A 17,216-nucleotide genomic window follows, 5' to 3' on the forward strand; every position below is an offset into this window, starting at 1 on the left:
CATCATTAAATATTATAATGTCCATAAGAAATAGTACGATAACAGTGAGATATGGACACCCGCTAACTACCCTCTTCGAAGACATTTAAACATTTTTTTTAACATGGTAATAAAAACTAATAATTCATCAATAATTAGGATATAAATACAAGTAATAAAGTTTTGAAATTCGAGTTGTAACCTATACTTACATAACTAAGGTTAATTTTTCCAAACAACAATAATTGTATAAATACTAAAACTAAATTAATTATCGTCTAATTAATAAACTGATTGTTCGTTTTTTTAAGTAAAAATAACTTTTTTAGTAAATTTTGACATTTTTTGTTATTTTTGAAATGTTTAGGGCTTTAGACATAGTCGAAAAGCTTGTAAATGAAAATTTAATACAAGATCCCATATAATAGTTATTATTTTTGCAAATCAAAAATATTTAAATTTCAAAAGCACAATTTTATAATAATTATTTCAAAGTTTGTCAAAATCAAGAACATTTTCAAACTATATTATTAGTAAAAATGTGTAATGTTATACATTTGAATGGCTAAGACGTAAAAATGAAATATAAAATAGAATAGCATAACTTCTTTATAGACATCTTAAGTTCAAATTTCAACAAAATTATAGATAAATAAACAAAAAATTAGTTTTAGATATTTTGTTGAACCTCTAAAATATTTTCATAGTTCGTGTGGGGACATGAAGCTTTTCGTTACTACGTATATATTTATTAATTATACACAATACAATTTTCAATGCATATTTAATATGCGATTATTTGTTGTCGGCAAATAGAAGTTTAACTTATTGTAATTGCTAATAAAAACAGGAATAGATTATTAAATACTCTTAGAAATATAGACTGATAGACCACTTAGGATCGATTTTCGGTTCCAATGCTTTATTATTCATTTAAAATTTGACTATATTCAAGAACCAAACGCATCTATTACAGTGACCTATTCAATGACGATTTACGAGGTACACTAGACAGTTGACACCCACTATACATAGCTATAGTAACTTCCCAGAGCTGTTTTAGTAATATTAATTAGTTTAATTCGTAGCAAGTTTGTCGACATCGATGCAAAATAATATGATTAGTCAACATACAATTTTAATTCAGTTTGTCACACCACGACCGTAGTACGCCCATAATGCTAAATTAACTGAGACGCACTCGGGAGGTACACATTTTACGTCACACTCGTAACATAATAAAACAAGGGTCATTCCGGAACTGACTTTCAGCAATATACGCGAATTTCGGTAGACCACCCTGTGAATTTATAGCATTTTACGATCTCGCAGTCGGCTGCAGTAATATGGCGGGGAGTATTAAATATTAACTCTGTACTCTGCAATGATAATAATAATAATATAATTATAACTGCATGCACTGGGTCACAACAATTATTATTTTTCTTGTCCGGCACTTCTATAGCTACTACGAATGACTGTAATACAGAAAAATTGTTTATTTCGCTCTGAATTATCGACTTAAATGTTTTTGCCTTTTGCTCGTATATAAAAATAAAAGACACACATGTAGTTTATACTTATGGTAGCTCTGTGTTAATATTGTGTTTTTATTTATTTTTATATTATATATAAGAAATAACCAGTGTTTCTTTTTTTTCAACATTTTATCCATATTTCCGGTTATACCAACAACCCGACATGAGCTGTTTTCTAAAACAAATCAACTACCTACATAGTGCGGAGGTATTGAGAGTTGATTTTCATTCAATATAAATGTAAAGATATTTAAATATTTATGTATTGAAAAAATAAAGTTTTTATTCAACATTCGTTTTAAAATTAGAATCATATAAAAAAGAATAGTACTGAATAGAAATACAATGAACGAACCAGAGTAACAAGGTTAATAGATTGTACATGAGTTACAGATATGGTAATATCAAAAATCGTTTACCTATTTTATCTTATTTATTACGGCGTTCTCTATAATATTGCGATTGACGAAAGATTGAACATATTTTTTGCAGAATAATGATCATTGGCATTGTATGTCTGTGGACAGGTAAATATAAAAAACGAAACCTTAAAATATGCTAAAATATGAAGTAATTAATTAATTAATACGTTTTAATTTATTTCGGGTGTTATAAAACACCAAATTTAATTTCATCCAGAACCTACATTCAATAAAATTATGTATTTACATAAAAATCTGAGCCCTATAATAATATTTACCTACGAGCTACGACTGCTGTAATGGCTATAATAGTATAATCTTGTATAATATATACACAGAATCATAAGCGAAACTAGAAAATTATATTAGGACAGGCCAATAATAATAATATGAAAAAATTCTAATAACAAAATAAGTTTTTAATTTTAATATTAGTTTTATCAACTCAGTATGTTGTCCAGTCAGTATTAGGTCAGCCCGTGGTCGGACTGGCCAGACCCGCCGACTATGCCCAGAATATATTCCTACTGACATAATATAATATAGTATCGTATATGACTATTCAGTATTAGTATATGGTATACTATCTAGTATCTAAATACCAACACACTTACACACGTTTATTATATTTTATGGTTACCCAAATTACGATAGCTGACTAGATAAACTGAATTTGTTTTTAACGAAACGCTAGTGGCATTTTTAAGGTATATGTCTATATGAAACTTTTGCTTTTGGCAGTACTCCACCTCCCCCCTACAAAAATAAAACAACACTATAAAACCATTATAGCAGGTATCTAGATAATATGTCATTTTTTACTATATATATTTTCTCAGAATCTAAAACTGTTTATAAGAAGTACAATGGCAGAAGAACGGTTAAGTAGGTGGTTTATCGATTATTCTCATTTAAAAGACGCAGGTCTGACAACTAAATACATATAAATGAAGTTATGAATTCATAATAATTATTCCTGTAAAAAGCTAAGGCTTAGATATTTCTATGCCTACCAAGCTTAAATCTATAACGTTATTGTGAATATTGCTGATGTAATAATAACAATAGTTTTTATTACTTATTTACGCGTTAGCCGTTTTTTACATAGATTGCTCCTTATTCCTATAGATATATTGTTTACAATTCCATAATTTTTTTTTAAATAATAAAATAAAAAGGTATAGTTAAGATTTAGTTTTTATGTTTTGCATGCATAATGATAAAGAATGAATATCAAAATAGATATACATATGGATATAATATATCAACTACTTTAATTAACATTTTTTCTATGTCACACTTACCTGCAATGAGTGGCTTCATTGTCTCATTGATTAAAAAATGTCAAGTGTAAATTTTTCTCGTCGTATATTCTTACTGTTATAGCAGCTCTGGTTATGCCTATATGTGCCTACATACAGCACTATATAAATTACTGTTGCGTACTTGCATATTATGGTTTTAAAGAAGGTTATACTGTATATTTCATTATAAGTATCTCACCAGCATCTGCAAGTTTCGTAATATTAACAACGAAACTTGGATTAAGACCCCCACCGATATTTTTTTAACGTACACATTTTTTATTGGCTCCCATAATTTTTATAGCTGAATGACGATTTAAGGCTATTATGTTGAACACTTAAGCTTTTATAGGTTCTATAAACGAAACTATGATCACTTATTTATCACAATTCAGGGCCAATTAACAGATTTAAAGTTAACGATGATGTGTGCTGTACAGTGAAATAGATAACATTTTATAAACGTACAACATTAGGTACAACAAAACAAATTTTAGTTCAGCAGCACTAGTTTTGTGTTTTTGACTTTAATATTAGAGTGTTTGGCCTATTGTCAAACTTAGAGGCAGGACAATTAATTGTGTTTGTACTTTATGGTGTGTTTTACAACATTTTAATTCTTAAGCAAGTTATGAGTGCCTATGTACCAAATGTACATATATATATATATTTGTTATACATTATTAACTTTTACCAAAATAATTTCATTTGCATATTATCCTACAATTATCAGTAATGGTGAGAAATAATATAATAGGTATAAGGTATTAGATAAAAATAGGCTGTGTTTTGGGATCCAGTGCATACATTATAGAATAGGTCTGTCAATTGTCATAATGACTAGAACTTAGTAACGTTTTATTGAACCATGAAATGGTAGGTAGATATAGATTATAAATACCTATTTATTGTAATTTTTTCCAAGACTATTGGAGGTATTGTTTATATTCCGCGTGTTGAGTGTTGACGTTGCATTTGCAGTTTTTGAAAAGAAGATTTTGGATTGTTAATTTGATTTTGGTCATCTTAATTGCATTATTATGTGTTATGTACTAAATATATATATATATGACGCCATAGTGTAAAGGTGAATCAAATCCTGAAATAATTGATTCGAATTAAATCCATCGAAAGATTTAACTACTCTCTAATAATAGTTTCTTTGTATTAAGTAAATTTATAACATATAAATATAAAGACACGTAGTGACAACAACTTTCAAATCCCTACAAATATTATTTTTGGACCACGTCACATGTGTAAGTATATACATTTTGCCATTAACATATTTTGATTAATTCAACCACATCCAAAAATTACCTACTTATATGCATATAAACTTGTGCCTATATATGAATATTTAAATAATATTGGTACCAACTACCTACTAAAAAATAATAAATAGATGTATCGTGTATATACTGATAGTACCTAATTTATAAGAGTCTAGTCTAAATAAGTTTAGAGGCGTATTATATGTATATATCTAAATTTATAATAGGTACTCGTACTCATATTAGGTATGTTCAACTCGTACAAGCCACAAGGTACATAGATAGGTATTATATAGATATAGGTTTTTATTAGACCGTCTTTTATTCGAATACTTAAATGGCCTATATACCTCCCGCAATATTATAATATTATGTTCTATTATTATTAATAATTGTCGGGATTTGAAAAATTAACACGTTTATGTTGTATACTCAACATCAACTGCCAAAACGGTCGTTTTATATGCAATAACAATATTTCAGACAAAAATTTATATTTACCTATCTCAAACAAGCATCTTAATAGGAACGGACTGCGGATCGCCTTGTGTCTATATAATATAATACTCTTAACGAAGTACGAGTACCTACATGGCTATATAGGTAGTATTTACACATCTACCCTTTTAAAATTCCCTCTTCTGCGATCTCCGGTCATCCACCGGAAGCTCGTATATGGAACGCCTGGCAGTCCGAATGGTTCTCCCCCCCCCCACTCAACTCCCACTAACTACACCTGGCATAGAAGCATTATTTCCTCCTCCGTTCTATATATTTTGTTTGTACAGTTCTAGGATCTCGTGTTACGCAGACTCATTGTAGCGTATCCTATTTCCGTCTTTGACTTACTGTAACCGAAAGTAAAATAGAATGGGTAGGTAAGTATAACCTTCTTTGGCTGGTATAATAATTAATAATAATATGATATAGGTAATGTTCGATCATTTTTGAAAGTTAAATAATTGATTTTTTATGAACTATAATAATAAATAATAATATATTAATGTAGTATTCATATTTTTATTTTTATACACATTACCTAGTAAAATTAGTAAAATCGTATACAATAAATAAAAGAATAAGTTTATAATGTTTTATCAATAGCTGGTTGATTTGTATGAATTTTTTTCCACATGCATTCTGATCATTGATGGCCTAGAAAGTACTATTCACGCCAGATATTGTTAAAGCTTGTGAATTTATAATACATATAATGTAATAAACTAATATTTATATGATACATTTAATGTATGTAAAAATACATAAGACGCAACCTATATGGGAAAAATGAAAAAAGGTTACTTTACATTTAGGCTGCAATCGTTATAATTTCTCTAAAGTCTAAATACTTACCAAACATTTATAAACATTTTTATTTTATAATTATTAAACAATACTACAATATATTTCCGGGGTGCAAATTTATCATGCAATAATGGTCTAGGAAACAATTAATCAGTAATAATAAGGTCCGCAAATACTATGATATGCGTAATACAGTAGACTAATATTTGTTTTTTGTTTCTTTTTGCCATTTACAATTGCAATTTTTTAGACAAAATTGAACTTAACCTACCCTGTAGTAGTTTACCTAATGGCTAATGCCCAATAGTAAATTTAATTACCTACTTTAATCACAATGGCGTCATAAATTATAGGTACGTTGTAATATTATAGGCTGCCAGTCTTCGGTCAGAATCGTTTTTCGTATACCTTTAATGATTTGTTATCATTGAATTCAAATTTAGCACACCAATTGCAGGGACTTCTTTAGACACATAATGTATAACAGAGGGTTACCCACCTGCTCCTTTTTTTACGATGACACATATTTGTATACGTAGTATATATTTTCTATGATATACTTATGTGGAAGGGGGACCACCCACCCATTAAGAGTTTTGAAGGACCAATAATCTTCACCACTGCTTAACGATATATTATTATGGACGAGGTTCAGTGACCAGTTCATGTTTAGGAGAATTAGTAAAGTCATATTAAACGAGAATAGTATATTTTAAAAATAAACTTGTCCGCCCTGAATCTGCAATCATAGATGTGTTAGAACACTATCCGACTAATTGATTAATTGGAACAGTGCCGTATAACATTTAAAACTCATGCTTTTATAGGTGGATTCAAGAGGATGTGATGCATCCGCATCCGCATGTTTTGTCTCTGTCATACAAACTTACAACATACCTACCTAATAAATCTGTGTCGTATGATGCAGACATCATAACCAATTTTGTGTTGTTAGCTTTAATATTATGATGTAAATTATTAATTGAATTATCATCAAATTTAAATCAAAAGGAATAACATTGTGGTGGTCGGGGGGGGGGGGGACTAATTTCAATAGGCCCTCTGAAATGAAAACAATTCGAAGGATTATTGGATTATTCCAGCCCCTTGCAAATTCAACCAAATGTCCACCTATGAATTAAAGGTAAGAATGTCACCTGTGTTTGTGTATTTTACATTTTTTAAGCTAGTAATGAGATCATTTTTGAATTGCAATATTTTAAATAGGTATGTCATTCATGTTTATAACTCGATTAAAAATAAAATTTAAACCCATAAAAATGTTGTATATATTTGCCTAAAAAATTGGAACTTATAACTATTAGTATCTTAATTATTCAACTTCATTTAACTAAATTACTTCGAAATTACTTTTCTTAGACTTATTTTATAAAAATGGTTAGGTAACTTAGCTTTGCAATATTTTTTTAAAAATAAATTATTGACGTGAAAATTGGATAAGAGCATCGGATAATCGATAACCGGATACTGACCGCAATTAAGACGTTAATTTTAGCTTCAATATTATTAAGACCGCAATTCGTCTATTGCGACCGCAACTCGGACAATACCATTTTTTTAACCGCTATCGGAAGGTGGTAGTTGTTAATCTGACCCAATGAAAGATGTTGCAATGTTACTTGTAGGTATAGGCAGGTACAGTGACATATCAGATCGTTTTTTTTCAAGTAATTTTGATTCATCAACTTGTATTCTAAACCCAAAATTGTCAAAATTAAAGCTAAGTAAAAATGGATAGTTTAGTTAAAATAAATAAATTAGAAATTTAGAATTTTTTTTTCTGAAAATTCATTTTTTTATACGTAACAAATAAGGTAATTTCATAATATGTAACAATAAAATAAAAGAGGTTACCATAAAAAAAAATTAAAATTGTGTTGTGCATGCGCAAAATATGTGAGTCAAAAAAATTATAAGTCATCATAGAAATGTATAGTCTCCATTACTTTAGTTAAATGTTCCGCAAACAGAATTGAACATTATTTACAGGATAATGAGCAGGGCTAGGGACTTAAAGGATTTGCTTATTTTTATGGATTGATATAAAATGTAGTAGAGTATTATGGAAGTAAATGTCATGTAAACACGCTCAATTATAAAATTTGAAAGTGCTCTTTTCTGCGATTTTTCAAAAGAATGCTTATTTCTAATTTTTCTGATTATTTTTGATTTGTTGACCAGTTTATCTACTTTTTTTTATGGTTTTGATAGAAATAAAATTAAAAATAATTCTTATCTTATCTACGTTGACGCTTAGTCCGTCGTCTTTTCAACTATTTGTAAATATTGTTTACATTTTATTTTTCAGAAAATCTCTAGGAAAAACCACAAAATTCTTAAGGTCTCGAAAGTGAAGTTTAAATTTTTTTGTAATATAAAAATAAAGATTTTTTTTTTTAAATTTTTTTGTTTAAATCTTAGTTTTTCAAATGCTTATTTGAGTGTTTTTAATGATGTTTTTAAGAGCTAATTTTAATTATTTTAAATGCTATATGTGCCAAGCCCTGGTAATGAGTGATAAAGTGTACACTGTTTCTGCTGACATACAGTATATCCAAGACGCGTTTGTCATCTTACATTCGTTCTGTATTACCACGGAGTCTCAGGGTCATATACGGAGCACACCTAGAATTATTTTTGATTACTTTTCAAAATATATACTAATAATCTTCGGCTTGCTACATAAGAACCTAGGTATGTTGTAAACTATCGAAGAAGTCTCGTTTCTTTGTTTGCTTGGTGTATTGCTACTAGGTCATCGGTAAAGCAAAATATATTTAATAACATTTTATTACAATATATGTTAAATTGTACCAACTCAGTATAACCATTAACTATAAGTCTATTCACTATTCTCTCATCTAATTCTCCCATTTTCTATTAGTCAGTTGGTTGTCATTAGTCATTACTCATTAATCATTATTTATTCACCAGACGCATGCACTGTAGGACGAAGGTACAAGGCACCAGAGATGGACAACATTTTATAGTTACAGCAATACTACTTAATAATATATTTATAATTTTTATTTGTTTAATAGTGACCCCCACCCCTCTACGTTTTACAGAGATCAGAATTATATAAGTTTCCCGGGCAGCCAAAATTTTAAATAGATACCTGGGACCCTACTTCTGGTTAGGCATTTTTATACTCAATACTATACGTCTTATTGTAGATACCTACAGTTAGTTATAGATAATTATTTACTACCTACCTATTCATTACTATTCGCATCCAGTTTCTGATCGCTTTTGTTAGTAGTAATTATTTATTACATACTTATAACCAGAGCTATGAATTTAAGATTTTTCGTGTTTATTTCTGATAGTTTTAAGGATTTAAGTTTAAGATCAAAGTTTGTTTTACATAATTGCCTACTATAGCATATGAAATTATTTTTTTTTCTACATACGTTTGAAGATAAATATTTTGTCAGGTGAAAATTAAAATTAGAATACCTATTAAGCACATCTGGTCAGTGGCGACTTGCTCAAGATCATAGGAAGGAAGTTTTGGGTCACTCCATACACGTATTATTCAATCAATCGGTATTAACCGTCCTAAATATTGTAATTTTTAATCACGCCACTGCAAGCTCGATACCGCCTGCTTGTTCAAGCCAGCCATGCAGTAAAGGTATAACATAATCCCCATAATTTGTTAGAATTAATTTATATATTGTAAAATAAAACATACGTGATACTAGAAACGATATTTGTTCTAAATAACTAAAAACAGTCCGTCGAATACCGGCGTACATTCTCAATACTCAATGAATAGTTGAACATAGTTGAATGGCCAACTTCACGGGCATGCCATTAAATATAAAATATGTGTAAATAATATTTATATTAGTTAGTAGTTGTTTTTTAAACTACTTATAGCCCCTTTTTATCAATTCTATTAAATAGGTTCTTAATACCGTTTAGCAATATGAGAAACCCAGTACCTGTTACATACTATTTGTAAAACTTGTTGTTTCACATAACTAACATCGAAGTTCCATACAGTAAATTCCAAAATAATATTATATTGAATTTTAAATGTGTGCTAATAAGCACAAATACAAGTTCAAAAAACTGTATTTATTACATCGACATTTAATGACTGTATAAATATTTAGATTTGTGATATGGATGAAAAATTTTATATCATAAAAATGTCTTTTATAATTTTAATTATGTATATAAATATTTATTAAAACATTGTTCATATCTAAATAATATGTTGTATAGTACTAAAGTCGTGAATAGTTCTTATGATGATAAACTTTCAAATAAAAATAAAATGTTCAATAGATGAAATAATAGTACGTGAAACTGAAATCAATTTATAACAATAAAAAAATTAACAATTACGAAGAATAAATTAATAATAATAATAATAATACTATATAAACAAACATGGGAATAACAGAAGTAGTTTACATCTACCCAAAAATAAATAATATAGTGTTATGTTTCAAAACAAGATTTAATTTTAATATAAATATTTATTTTTCATCGACAGCGTGTTATACAAGCTGAAGACATTTATGTAAAATTAAAATTTTAATTTACATAAATTACTAGGAAGGTAGTTAATTTACTAAAATGTTGTCTTATACATTTTTTAATTTTTCATAACAATATTAAAATAACATTGCTTTCATTAAGTCTAAAAATAAATTAATTTATATAAAAAAAAGAATAAGCACAGATATAGGTATTTTATAATTATTTATAAATTTAAAATAATTTTAACCTCATGTTAATCACTTTACTGGTGCAAATCATATAAAAATGTACTTTTAAGTTATAAATTAAAATATATAAAATCATATCAATACTAGTACAAATACTGGAATGTTTTTTCACTTAATAGTTTTTTTTTTAATTTAGGAATGTATTTTTTTAATATATTTATGATAAGTGATCTTATATTAGTTTTAGTTAAACATGTTTGATATCACATAAATTAGTTGCTCTTAATTTCTTTAGCTGCAGCAATATATATTAAATTAGTTTTGAGAATTAGTAGAAACAAATTACTATTAATAAAAAATTATTATGTTTTTACCATATTATAAACATAAACAAATAATATGTAACAAAATTATTAATCAGAATTAAATAGCTGCAGGTTGGACATAGTTAGCTGGTAGCATACCAGATTCACCTGTCCTTTGTACAACACCAGTCATCCAACCATCATCTATAGCGGCACAATTGACAATTAAATCTCCATCAGTAAATGAAACTTCGTCCAGATCTTGAGCTTCATAATCGTACATAGCTCGGTACACTCTCTATTAATAAAATATATTAATTAGATTATTGTAAAAAGTATTGGTTGAAGAAATAATGAACACATACCCCAAGGTTATAGTTTTGACTTTCAGAATTGTTAGTATACTTAACACCAACATATGACGGTTGTTTTTTGATAGGATCATAGTCAGCTATTGAACCAATGTGATTGTTGTATGCACTGTTAACTGTAAATGATATTATATAAAATTGTATTAATAAATTACCATATTTGTATGAGTTTAATAATATTTGTCATGTGTTACATAGTGTATGTTGTGAACAAACAACATTGTACACTGTTAAAATATATGACTACATGGTTAAACTTTAAAAAATATTAAAAACCTCAACTAATGTACAACTTACTTAAATCTCCACTATCAGATGAATAAATTAAAGTAGAAGATTGACGATTTAAACATGCAGGAATTTTAGCTGAAGTGTCTTCTACTCTAGGATGATGCTGTGTATTTTCAGCTTTCTGAGGCACATATCTTGTGTTTCCACCGTTATAACTTTGCTGTACTTTATTTGGTTTAACAGTGTTACTATGATCGATTTCTTGAATTGTTTTGTTTACAATGACATTTTTTTCTATTTAATGTAAATACATAATAATATTATAATTTAAATTAACTAAATAACTTTATTTTAATTTATTACTTAATGGTTCATTATTACTTGCTGCGTTGTTCCCATTAGATAAATGCCTACGTTGTTCCATCTCTGCTTTCTTCAGAAAATCTCCATGATACTCGGCATTACTAATTTATAATAAAATAATAAGAATGATTAAAATAAATTATGTTCATAATGAAAGCTACCTGTACTACCTTATGTTTTTTGAATTAGCTTTTATCCGCAATGTTTCTGGGTCATCTGCAACTTGTGTTAATTTTCCTTTAGTCTTCTCAAACTCTGCATGATATTGCGCCTACACAATATAAAATGTATAGATAGTTAACTTTTTCATTTTTATTTGTAATACTACAAATTTAAAAAATAACATAAATACTTCTATATACATTATAACAAAAATATAAATAATCAAGCAATTCTACATTTTCAGGCAAAATTAGATTCATTAAGTATTTAACTATTCAAACACAAGTAACGAAATAATATAATTACATTTCAGTCTTAACAATATTATTACTGAAATACTTTTGAGTATAACATAATATCTAAGCTTTATTTTAAATACATTTTTAGACAACTAATTTTGAATCACTTACGGCAAGTTGTCTATCCATAAAGATGGCATGAAATAATTGTTTTCATAAAATAATGATTGAAACATATTTTTTCCAATAACTTAAATTTAAAATATTTGATGTAGAAATATACTTACATTTGATTGTAATCTTGTATTTTCAGCAATTCTTTTTAACTCTGGTGTTTCAGCTACAGTTGTATGTTTGACTTTTGGAATATGTCTGAAATATGTTTTGCCGTTTATTAATTAATAATGAATAATAGACATTAGACATGCAGTCGATAGCATCAAATACAAGAGAGATAGGATTCCTTTCATTTCCATTTCCTACTTAGAAAGTTAAAGTTAAGTTAATTTCAATTCATGTTTACTTTGTATGTAAAAAATAATGTAATGTAAATATGTTTAAAATAATCTAACCCAACTCGTTAAAAACAATGAGTAACTAGTTGTTTTTGTAGTTTAAACTATAAAAAAAACATTGTTTTAACTTTTACTCTTACTTAAGTTACTATTTTCACCAAACTAACTTCTTACTAACTAAATTAGAAATTAGGAGCATTTCTGAAACTAACTTATATTCTAACTTAGTTTTTGTATGAAAGTAACTTAACTTAAACTAGTTGAAAAAATGACTAACTTGCCCATCTTTGCAATTTTCAAAGAAAAATTTATAGATGTATTAAATATTGTAATTTAAAAAATGTTGATTTTAAACTAAGTACTACTACATTTGATTACAATGACGTGAGCGTTATGGTAGAATCCAGTGGACAATGAAATATTAACAAGTATATATTGTAATATTATTGACAAACTTATGAATATTGATGAAAAAGTGTTGTATGGATTTTTTTTAGGACCACACCCTCAAAGACTACATTGAACATTTTTGTAGCAACATAGTTTGAAAAATTTTCCCTGTCCTTTTAAATTTTTTTTAGATCAGCTACTTCAAAATTACAAAATAATAAAAAAAACTAATGATAAATTTTAAATGTTAAATATTTTTGGCAATACATTTTTTTTATAATATTATCCAAAAAACTTCTAACACTCAAATTTAATGCTAAAAACGCTGTTGAAAAAAATGTTATATCAAAAATTGTATATGGCTGCTCACGAATATAATATATTAAGTACTTAATAAAAAAATATTTAGATATTAAATTATTTTATTGATTTATTAAGTCTATTATTTTATATCCACAGGAACAATTCTTAGTTTTGTACTTTTTGGTAATATGTTAAAACATTTAACTATTTTTGCTTTATAATTTATTAATGTCATAGAAAACAATAAAGTTTTAATGTTATATTATAATATTGGTATAAATACGACTTTTATTTACTTATATAGACATTGTTATATATGAAAATACTTTGTATACTAATTTTATGGACAAAAACTTTAACAAGATTTTAACTATTCAAAATATATTCAATAAATAATACTTATAATATTATATATGTTTAAAACAATATGAATATACATTTTAAAAACATATTATGCAAAAAAACAGATAACCCATAAATAAAATTGATAGGTAGTATTAAATTACTGCTATTAAAATATTATGTGATTATAAGATTAGTGTATACTAGTGCATATTTTGATATCTTTATGACTAAAAACATAATAGCCTTCAGTTGTAGCTATCCATTATACAATGATGAACGTGGTTGTGTATTATATAATATGATCAATATACATTTTATTTGTTTTATTGGCAATTCTTAATTCAAAAAGTAAAAATCTGTTTATTAAAATCACAGATTGAGAAAAAAGTTAGTTTTAAAATACCTATACAACTATAAAAAGTAATAAACCAATACAATTAATATTTTAATAATTTAAAATTCTTTTAATTCAAAAATCATTTACTTTTTAAGTGTAAGCTTTTTTATTATTACAATTAGACTACAATGATTTTGACAAGAAAATATGTAAGTAAACACATTAGTCAGAAATATATTAATTGTGTTATTGTATGTAAGGCTATTTGCATGAACATACAATATCACAAGGTTGCCAATTATTTCAAACTTAACACACTTATCTATTAAATATATCATTTACAACTACTAAAATAAGATCACAAAATTATCAAAAAAATGTCCATATCATACTTTAAATAAATTTGTAAATGCAAATAGTTGCTTAGGTACATATACCCAGTTAAACTGATAATAATTGAATGTTAAAATATTTATTTAATATATTGTATTAAATAAAAAAAATATGTATCACCAATACATCAAATAAAGAACCTAATGTTAATCAATTTAGTTATTAATTACCTATACTTTACAAATCAATGAAATTATTTAAGTATTTATAAATTTAACCCGTATACCTATTGTTTTTAGGATTATTTTTTTAAACAATATATATAAGTTTAAGGTAAGATAAGGTACTTTGTGGTATATTTTTATTTAGATTCCTAGATGGCTAAGTTAAAAGTTATAATTTTAATGATATATTTCATCCAACTTTGAATAAAGCCTTAACATTAAACAATGAAGAATTAGTCTACGACAGAATCAGACAATATGCTTGTAATTAAATTTAATAATTTATTAGATAAATCAGAACCTACCCTTGAAACAGATTAAAGACTTTTCATATTAAGCTTTAATTGTATTAAAGTACCTAAAAAGTATTAAATTAGTAGTGATTCCCATCTTCTGGATTAATTTAAACTTAGGTAATATTACGTTGAATCAAGTTTATGCAAGCTATATTATTATTTCAGGAATATGGGTTGATACATTAATATAAAAATGATTATATTAAAGGAACATTTTCAGCTGTATTTTGAAACTTCTGTAATTCTATGAATATTCTGACTTTTAGTATTAAGTCTGTTCAATAATTTACTTGACTATATTACGTCTTTATGAATAGGTTGCTAAAATATGGTAGTTTAACCAAAAATACTTTTTTTTTAAATAAAATAAATAATTATCACAGATTAAATAAAAACAAATTAATAGGTATACTATACACACATTTAAGTTATCTCTCAAGAAAAATATCGGTAAACAAATAAAACTAATTGTAATGTAGTCTTTATCTATTTGTTTTTAACTGTTTTATAGTCCTTTTGAATTGGCTGTAGCTTTGTGATTATCTATTATTATGATTTATGATCACGTATTATATTAATTATTTCAATATTGTATTGTTACCAAAGATTCTACCTAGCAATATATAAATAAGTTGAGTATGTGATAAATAAAAAAAACAGTATAAAGTACTCACGCTTCACAGTAAGGCTCTTTATTGAATCCCTTGTAATTTCTCATGTTTAATGTCATGCCACAGGACTGGCATTTGAAACATTGTTTGTGCCAAGCCTATTAATAATATAAAAATAAGAAAATTTAAATTAAATTTAAGTCTGCACACTTAAGTGTATACAAAACTTTCTGGAAGAACAGAAATAAGTGGGTTGTGTAGTATGGAACAATTAATGTACCTTATCGAGACATTTGAGCTCTTCAATAGGGTAAACAATTTTCTCACATCTGGCACACTTTTTGTTCATCTTATAACCGTCGCCAAAAATAAGACAGAATAGCACAGTGACACCCGTTCAAGACAATAATATGATAACCGTTGATGCAGTTTATTGTAGATATATGATAGACATACAATACCACTACTGTAACACAACAAAACTTGCTGGATTAGATTTTTGGGTTCATAAGAACGTACTGCGTATAGTACCTACACAGTGAACGAAAAGATTATTAAAAAATATAAATAATAATATAACACATAAATATTAGTACGTAAAAAGTGTCAGACAAGAAATATCGTAATATTGGCCAGAGTCCTGCCAAAAGTAGTTGGATAGAATGATGTAGTCACTCACCAGACGAAAAATTCGAAACGATATTAGGTATATTATTCGATGTTCTTTTGTGATAGTTGGACACCGCTCTTTAATGTTTTAGATTGCTCTGCGTCCGAATACAACTGTTGAATCGAGAGCGGAATACTTATTACCTACACGGCACTAACACTAATAATAATATTGATAATGGAACGGTGCGCCCACAGTGTCTGTACAACAGCGATGGACCAATATCGTTATAATATTATTATTATAGATATAGTTGAATAATGATGATAATAATAATATTAATAATACGATTTTCCCTTTCACTTCTGTTTTACACACCGTGCCCGATGATCTCATCCGGTCAAAAGGGTGGGGGCGGTGGGTGGTGTCGGTGACTGCGGCGGCGGCGGCGGCGGCGACGGCGGCGATTGTGTGTAGCGTGTACACATCAAAATGATCGAATACCTAAGCACGGACCGCCGCCCGCCGACGCCCGACGACCGCGATTTTGCTGCAGTCAGTACGGGGCCGGAGTGACGAAGGTATGCTCGTTCGTCGCACAGGAACGCGTACCGATTGGAGAGATTGCAGGCGGCGGCGGCAGCCGATGAAAAACGGTGTCGACCGATTCGTTTTGAGATAGGTATAATGAATAAAAATAATATTATGCTTAGACCTGCCGCCCGATTTGTCCATACAATTATGTCCACTGCCTTCAAGTCCCCCGATAAAAACGTCGAACAATGACATCTAATTTCCATGTCAAATAATAATAACCAAATAAATACATTTTTATAATAATACACGTACCTATAATACATCTTTACTCTCTAGCTATATCATACATGCAATTGCACTGCTTCAAGCGTTTACAATAATGGCATGGGTGCAAATTTGTATTTGTTATAATATTATATCGTAGTCATTATGATAAATGTATTACTAAGACATAGTTTTCATTAGTATAATACATAATTTATTAAATGATATGTGATTGTTTATATTAAGGCCCAA

At 27.6% G+C, this 17,216-nt stretch overlaps 1 protein-coding gene across 3 annotated transcripts; it reads right to left on the reverse strand.

Moving 5' to 3' along the window:
• Nucleotides 1-10,800: 10,800 nt before the first annotated feature.
• On the reverse strand, nt 10,801-16,557 carry LOC111026324 (LIM and SH3 domain protein F42H10.3). 3 transcript variants are annotated; one of them, XM_022304386.1, is made up of 9 exons: nt 16,233-16,557; nt 15,834-16,019; nt 15,617-15,711; nt 12,487-12,571; nt 11,969-12,069; nt 11,817-11,899; nt 11,502-11,729; nt 11,199-11,320; nt 10,801-11,131 (listed from the first exon to the last, which is right to left on the reverse strand). In XM_022304386.1, the coding sequence occupies exons 2-9, from the start codon at nt 15,900-15,902 to the stop codon at nt 10,952-10,954; spliced, it is 963 nt and encodes a 320-aa protein (XP_022160078.1). In that variant the 5' UTR covers nt 15,903-16,019; nt 16,233-16,557; the 3' UTR covers nt 10,801-10,951. The 3 variants fall into 3 exon arrangements, with proteins under 3 accessions (XP_022160078.1, XP_022160076.1, XP_022160077.1); XM_022304384.1 differs by having other exon boundaries at nt 11,799-11,899; nt 16,233-16,554; XM_022304385.1 differs by having other exon boundaries at nt 10,952-11,131; nt 11,799-11,899; nt 15,834-16,084; nt 16,233-16,555.
• Between the last annotated feature and the right edge of the window lie 659 nt (nt 16,558-17,216).

This window comes from Myzus persicae, unplaced genomic scaffold (genome assembly GCF_001856785.1).
Source record: "Myzus persicae strain clone G006 unplaced genomic scaffold, MPER_G0061.0, whole genome shotgun sequence".
In the NCBI taxonomy this organism is placed as follows: Eukaryota; Metazoa; Arthropoda; class Insecta; order Hemiptera; family Aphididae; genus Myzus; species Myzus persicae.

Bases quoted from the DNA above. Each gene is read 5' to 3' on its own strand.
- LOC111026324 (XM_022304384.1), bottom strand. From the start codon at position 15,902: ATGAACAAAAAGTGTGCCAGATGTGAGAAAATTGTTTACCCTATTGAA. The intron at 12,572-15,616 runs GTGAGTACTTTA...AACATATTTCAG, and splicing joins AAAGAGCCTTACTGTGAAGC to ACATATTCCAAAAGTCAAAC. The intron at 11,900-11,968 runs GTAGTACAGGTA...ATTATAAATTAG, and splicing joins GCTAATTCAAAAAACATAAG to TAATGCCGAGTATCATGGAG.